This window comes from Carlito syrichta, unplaced genomic scaffold (genome assembly GCF_000164805.1).
Source record: "Carlito syrichta isolate Samal-C Ts95f unplaced genomic scaffold, Tarsius_syrichta-2.0.1 Scaffold302918, whole genome shotgun sequence".
Classification (NCBI taxonomy): domain Eukaryota; kingdom Metazoa; phylum Chordata; class Mammalia; order Primates; family Tarsiidae; genus Carlito; species Carlito syrichta.
Window position 1 is genome coordinate 182,349 of NW_007247014.1, and position 7,399 is coordinate 189,747.

General features: G+C 48.3%; 1 protein-coding gene across 3 annotated transcripts in view; it reads left to right on the top strand.

The window, feature by feature from the left end:
• Positions 1–6: 6 nt before the first annotated feature.
• The window catches only part of ABHD12B (abhydrolase domain containing 12B), a 34,246-nt gene continuing 26,853 nt past the window's right edge, over positions 7–7,399 (top strand). For 2 of the 3 annotated variants that reach the window (XM_008057269.1, XM_008057268.2), the window contains exon 1: positions 7–54. Coding sequence is in view for 2 of the 3 variants with exons in the window: in XM_008057268.2 (XP_008055459.1) it covers positions 35–54 (20 nt within the window). In the remaining variant the exon portion in view is untranslated. Of the gene's footprint in view, positions 55–6,881; positions 7,010–7,399 lie in introns of all 3 variants that reach the window. The other variant, XM_008057267.1, reaches the window with a different exon arrangement.

Here is a 7,399-nt window from a genome sequence, read left to right on the forward strand (position 1 = left end):
CCCCTCCCGCGGCTGCGTGGCCGCCTGGTGGGACATGGTGGAGCGGAACCTACGGTGAGTGCACGCCCGGCCCGTCGCGTCCCGGCCCGGCCCGGCCCAGACGGCTCGGGCGGCCAGGGGAGGGGCAGGGGTGCAGCCAGGACCGAGGTCGCGCGCTGTGATGGGGATTGGGGAGGGGGGGACGGACTTCGGCGGTCCCCAGAGCCCTGGGAGCTCGGGTGATCTGCAGCCTTATCGGCAGCCTCAACCTGGGTTTGGTTTTCCGGGAACTTATAACTTCTGGGGGCTTCTGAAGTAAAGAGTCAAGAAAAATGGTTCAGGCTTCTACCTGCCTCTCTTGGATGAGCACTTTCCTAACATATAGAATGGAACTAAAGAAATCTAGCAGTATACGTTGTGATCTTGGATGGCATCCTCTTAGGTCTAGGGCCTGTATCAGTGGAAAAGGACCAGAAAGTTCCTGGGTAGCCCCCTGAGGATGAGCTCTCTGGATTGTGTTTCAAGAACACCCCTCCACTAGGCTATGAACGTGGGGCACTTTGAAGCCATAACTTGACATTACCTAAGTCAAGTTCTTACGTTGTTTAAATCTAAAATGTCTGTGTATCTGCGGGTGTTTTTTGTTTCTGTTTTTTTCCTTCTTCCTTCCATGAGTCCTAGCTTTAAGCTGATCTTTAATGACCCGAATCCACCAGCAACATATTGCCAGTCTTGTCTGAATGGAAGCCATAGACTGGTTGGAGACCCTGGACCCAGAACACCTGGGTGTTTTGCTTTGTTTTGTTGCGGTGGGAAAGAATCGGCATTTTGATTTACCTTCCTTCTCTCCATTCCTTTGGTATCATTTGTGCTGATTACAAAATATTCAAGAATCACATCCAGACACAGGAGACCTCACTCTGGGATGCCGGGAGAGATGATGACGAACAGGGATCTTTTTCTTTCTGTCCTTGGTGTAGAGGGCAGCTCCACACCAGCCTAGTGGTGCCAAGCCCAGGCCTGCCGGGTCTGAGTTGGATCTGAACACCAGGCAGAACATCCTGACTGGCTGCCCTTGTCCCAATGCACATTCACAGGACTTCCCGCCCCGATAGAGTGGTGTGGGAAAGCTGGCATCTACCACCTGTCTCTTTCATGGTCTCTGTGGAGTTGATGGCTGATGATTTAAATCATCATCCTTGGGCTAGGAAGGGCAATAAATGGTTCTCTGTTAGGCAAAGAACCAAATCTGCAGTTCAAGCTCTAGGGACTAGCCCACCTTGTTGATGATGGATTGGAAGATGGGGAGTTGGGGACCATCCAATACTTGCCTTACTAATTAATGGAAGGAAAAAAAAAACGGTCTTGGCCGGGTACAGTGGCTCACACCGGTAATCACAGCACGGTGGGAGGTCAAGGTGGGAGGATTGCTTGAGCCCAGGAGTTCAGGACCAGCCTGGGCAACATAGGAAGACCTTGTGTCTACAAAAAATAAAAAAATGAGTGGGACATGGCAAGGCATACCTGTAGTCCCAGCTATTAGGGAGGCTGAAGCAGAAGGATTGCCTGAACCCAGGAGGTCGAGACTGGTTGTAGCAGGAAAAATAGAGAGATCGTGACACCGAGACTATTATAGGAAGTGGCACTTTATTACGCTGGCTAGCACAGAACAGCGGGCCGAGAATTTCATGCATCCAAATCAAGCTCTAGCACCCCAGAACAGGTGACCTGGGGTCTTATACCCTCGTTTAGGTAAGGGAGGGGGGTCAGGGGGGTCGTGTTGAGTGATTACATACTTCCTTTAGAATCTTACAAGGTTGTATTTAGCAAAATCAGATTTTTCAAAGAACAAATGGTTTCCAGGAACTGCAGGCTTGTAAACTGTCAACTTCAGAAGGGAGGTTTTTGGATAAGTCTGTGAATTAGCCACTTTTTTTGCATATCTATTAAATGGCTAGTCTTTGGGCTATTTGGCCTTTCCCAAACAAAACCTGCCTGGTGCCTGGGGCGGGTCTTTAAAGTTGCAACTTGCCTTTCAAAAGGAAATAGCTTTAACTGCTATCAACCTTTCCTTCTTGCCGCTGGGCTAGTGGCAGCCCAGGTGAGGCCAACTGCTGATCCCGAATCAGCCACAAGTGTTTCTGTGTTTATTCACTCAATCACACAAGAAATATATTTGAGCATATGCCGCCTCCTGCCACATGGTGAGCTGTAGTGATGCCACTACACTCCAGTCTGGGTGACAGAGTGAGCCCCCAATTCAAAAACAGTCTTAGTAGAGTCCTTGCTGTGGCCTGGCATTGCTCATAGCACTGGAGCTGTTATGATGTGTTGTGAGAATTAGGGAAAGCATTTCATCATACGATATTCTCAGTGATTATTATTATTATTATTGTTTGAGTTGGAGTCTCACTCTGTCGCCCAGACTGGAGTGCAGTGGCCGCTCCCGGCCACCGCAGCCTCGACCTGCTGGGCTCCGGCGATCCTTCCGCTCAGCCTTCCAAGTAGCCTTCCAAGTAGCCGGAATTACAGACATGCGCTAACACGCCCCGCTGATTTTTTGATTTATTGTAGAGATGAGGTCTCGCCAAATTGCCCAGGCGGGTCTCGAACCCGCGGGGCTCAGGCGATCCACTCACCTCAGGCTCCCAAAGTGCGAGATTACAGGCTGAGTCACCGAGCCTGGCTAGTGATTATTTTTTAATACCTTAGAAATCTACTTATTTATTTTACCAAAATTTCATCAGATACAGTTACTGCTGAAGGCAGGTGGGCCCAGGAGAGTAAGTCTCTACTTGTAATTGGTTTTCTTCGAACTAGAAAAATGGGGAAAATGCGCTCAGGAAAGAAGTTGGGGAACCCAAAAGTCCACTTCCCTCCTCATTGCCCCCCATGTCACCCCAGGTTGTCACAATCCTAGATAATGGTCAGAAAACCCCTGAGAATGGGCTCATAAACACCCTCGTTCTTTCCACAGTGTTGGTTCTTCACCATTAATCGGGCACCATTCTGGGCCCTGGGCACACAGCAGCAAAGAAAATGGGCAAAAGTCCCTACTCTGCGGCGCTCACATGGATTATTTTCAATTGTAAATCCCAAAAGAGAAAGGCATCCTTCCCCTTCCCCTAAAGCTACCAATGAATGCTGCTTCCTTCTCCCTTACAAAAGAAAAACACCTTTCTTTCAGTTCTCAACCCTTGGGTCAACACGTAGTTTATGGAGCTCAACCCTGTGCTAGACAGAGTGAAAGGTAAAAGAAGCATTATATACCATGTGGTCCTGGTGGTCTGGGGCCTGGCATAGAGTAGGAAAGACAGGACTAATAATGGGAAACTATCAGAGATCAATTAACAGCCTACTGAGACCTGGATTATAATTTGTGGGAGGGGTGAGAAGAGAGGATAGGTCCCCATGGGAAGATCTCTCCAGAGAGACTTTGACAAGAAAGAGAGACTTGAGTGGGAGAGAAGGTAGGGGTAGATTTGGTCGGGAGGGTGTCACCAGGTGCTAGGGAATCAACACAAGCTGGCTGAATGACTCGGCATGTAGGTTGGCTATGCAGCATGTCTTCATATTTGGAATAGTTGTCCTGCCAAACGTGGTTAGATTTGGGCTTCCAAAAGTGGATTTGCAGCCGCCTTTGAGCGTGCACGATTTACCCCATCGCAGCTCAGACTCCACCAGGCTTCACCGTCTGGAATCATCCAGCTAGGGTCTGTGGGCCCGGCAGGATGTCTTGCAGTTACAGCCACAGCCGATCAAAGGGCAGACAAAGGAACACCAAAGCACCAAGGTGGCCATTTGATGTGGCTGGCCGTTAGAGGGAATTGGGTTGAAACTGCATCTTCCACTCAAATAAGGTCTATTAGCCACTGGTGACTTTTGATCCCCCTACTGATCCGGAGGAAGTCAAATTGACAACACCTAGTTAAAAGAAGCTCTTTGCATTATTGATGCCCTGAGGGACCTGGTCCCTGTTCACTTCCTGCAGAGCTTCTCACTCAAGTGCCTCAAGCTATTGGAGAGAAGGGCTCCATATGAATTATTCCTTAAAAACAGAACCATATTTCCCTCCACCGCCTCTGCTTCCCAAGCAGATCTTCAAAAGATAACTTAGCGGGGGACTACCCTGCCTACCTTCAAAAGCTATCTTAGTGGAGACCTAACAGGCCGGGTGGGTCTGGAGAAGGAAGACAGCAGGAGCCAGCCGTCTGGAAGCAAGCTCAGAGGCTCAGACTTGGGTTCAGTTCTGTCCATTGGCTTGATCTGTGGCTCCAAGTGGCTTCTCTGGGTTTTGATCAGTCTCTCTTTTTTTTATAGTTTATTCAAAAGTAAAATAGAGAGAGAGAGAAAAGAGAAGATTCACCTCCCCAAGGGAGAAGAGGGGGCCAAACCTTAGGAAAACATGGTCTGGCCATAGCTTGAAGAGCATGTGGCCACACCTTTGATCTCTTATCTCTAAAATCAGGACAACCACAGGAGCACAAGGGTGGGATCAGCAGATGCTGGACTTTGCTTGGGGAGGGAGGGAGGGAAGAAGGGAGGGCATGTGGCAACACACTGGGTGCCTGGTCCTCAACTGGGGGGGAAGGAGGGCACTCTGGAAGCCCAAACTTCACCTGCATGCAACTGACTTATGTAGTAAATCCTCACTTGTACCCCTCAACCCTAAAAGAAAAAAACATCAGGACAACAATGTCTTCTCCTTCCTGCAACCTTCATGGGGGCTATTTTGAGGTCTTATGAAACGTTTTCATTTCTTGGTTACTGATCTTATGAGTAGGCAATTGCCCGTGTATGATGTATGTGAAAAGCTATCCATTTCGCCCATGTATTTTTTCTACCGCTTGCTGAACTGCTGGGAATTCATCAGAGACTCATTATCCTTTCCCTTCACGCCTCTTCCAGATATATGTAAAGTGCTCTGATTTTGAAATCATTAATACTTGAGAGAGGGTTGATTTTTTTTAGGGGTGTTTCTTTGATCACTTGGCTATCAGAGGGCTCCTGAGAATACAGGAGCAGGAAGGGGAAGAAGGGAAGAAAGGGACCCTGGGAAAGCTAGGGTGCAGCAGGGTGTCTTAAACCAAGATTCTCTAAGAGCAGAATTTTGCCAGAGGCCAGCCTGTTCCAGGGGTTCATGTTTGCGTACATGGATGGTGGGGACAGCTCACTAGGACCATGAAGGTTCGTTGGAGATCATCATGGGACTCTGGGGTCAGACAGACCTGGGTACATGTGCCTCTATCATTTATTGGCCCGAGACCTTGGAAAGTTTGCTTAACTTCCCAGTCTCCTCATTTGCAAAGCAAAGGCAGTAACTATCTTCTAAAACTCCTTTAGCCTAGCCAGGAGGTCAGGGCAGGGGGAAACAATCAAAAATGCTTTCTTAGGCAAGGTGTAGTGGCTCACACTTGTAATCCCAGTGCTTTGGGAGACTGAGGCGGGAAGATTGCTTGAGGTCAGGAGTTTGAGACCAGGCTGGGCAACATAGTGAGACCCTGTCTCTACAAAAAAATAACAAAATTAGCTGGGCATGATGGTGCGCTTGTTGTCCCAGCTACTCCAGAGACTGAGGTGGGAGGATCACTTGTGTGATCCAGAAGGTCAAAGCTGTGTTATGATGATGCCACTGCGCTTCAGCCTGGGTAATACGGTGAGATCCTGTTTAAAAGGAAAAAAATGCTTTCCAGCCCTCCAACCTTACCAGTCGATTACACTGAGCAGTCTTCATTTAACATGCCCACTCACAATAGGAAGAGTGATTTATCTTTTTATTTATTTATTTATTTATTTTGAGTTGAAGTCTCGCTCTGTCACTCAGACTGGAGTGCAGTGGCATGCTCCCAGCCACCGCAGCCTTGCCCTGCTGGGCTCCAGCAATCCTTCCGCCTCAGCCTTCCAAATAGCCGGAACTACAGGCATGCGCTACCTCGCTCGGCTGATTTTGATTTATGGTAGAGATGAGGTCTTGCCAAGTTGTTCAGGCAGGTTTCGAACCCGCGGGCTCAGGCAATCCACTCGCCTCGGCCTCCTAAAGCGCTGGGATTATAGGCTGAGCCACGGAGCCCGGCCAGAGTGATTTATTTAATGGATGATATGGATAAAAACTGGAAGCAGAAGATGATGACATTCACCTCCTATATCCCTTGTCTCTCAACGGTGGGGCACACTCTTGACCCTCATGAGAGGTGTGGCTTGAGACAGGATGGCATTAGTGACTCTTCTTGGACAAATCCTAACTTGTCTGCTGATGGCTCCTGCTTTGGGTGGCTTGTGTCACAGGGAACAGTAGCGTGAGCAACATGCGCCCGCCCCCATCCCACTCCCTAGCCAGGCTTCATCCCTTTTCCCCTCGGGTCTCTCTTCTTCAGGGATCTCACCTCAGAAATGGGGGCCTTCTCTCACTGGCCTGTTTTTCCTAAGACCCAGCCAAAAGAGAGGAGACAGACTAATGACAATCACAGCTAACAAATATGGTACTGAGTTGTGGTACGACTAAACACTGTGGCAAGTATTAAACTGTCTGAATCCTGTTTACTGATGACTTTGGGGTCCAGAGTTGGCCTTCTGTGGGGCTACATGGAGGAACCAAGCCTGACTGGTGCGTCCATTGTCCCTTCCCCTCCTGTCCCCATCATGCCCTGGGTTTTTCGGTGACGGGACAGGGCCCTGTCTTACTGCTCTCCTTACCTGGTTTTCTCTTAGTGCCCAGTCCTATGTGCCCTATAGATAGTTACATGTCGTTGTGTAAAGAATTTTGCTTAAATGCCAAGTTACCTGGACAACTCTGTTGACTCTGTTAGACTCTGATATCTGATTTGGACCTTAAGAGAAAAAACAAGCCAAGACAAAACCTGGGCTGATTTCAAAAACCTTGTTTGTTTCCCAATATCTTGCAGATCTTTTCCACACTCCTGTTCAACGCTTGGAAGAAAAATTGCTGCTCTGTATGACAGCTTTACTAGTAAACCATTAAAAGAACACATTTTCCCTCCTCTGATAGACATGCTAATTTATTTTAATGTTTGTAAGTATATCCCTTCCATGAATTTGCCTGTGTAAGTTTTTTAGAACTAAAGAATTCACTGCCCTTGAAGTTGTGATATAATAAAAAAATACATGTCAGTCATAAAATTGTGGCTAGACTTAAATGGTCTGAAACTTATTTGATATTGACATTGAAGTCTAGCCTAAATCCTTGCAAATTGTGGGCACTAGAGAGACAGGTGGCCTTGTGGGTGAGGCTTTAATTCAGAAGCCTGGACTGCCTGAGCCCGTGGATTCGAGACTCGTCTGGGCAACTTGGCGAGACCTCATCTCTACAATAAGTCAAAAACTAGCCAGGCATGGTAGCGCGCTCCTGTAGTTCCAGCTACTTGGAAGGCTGAGGCGGGAGGATCGCCGGACCCCAGCAGGT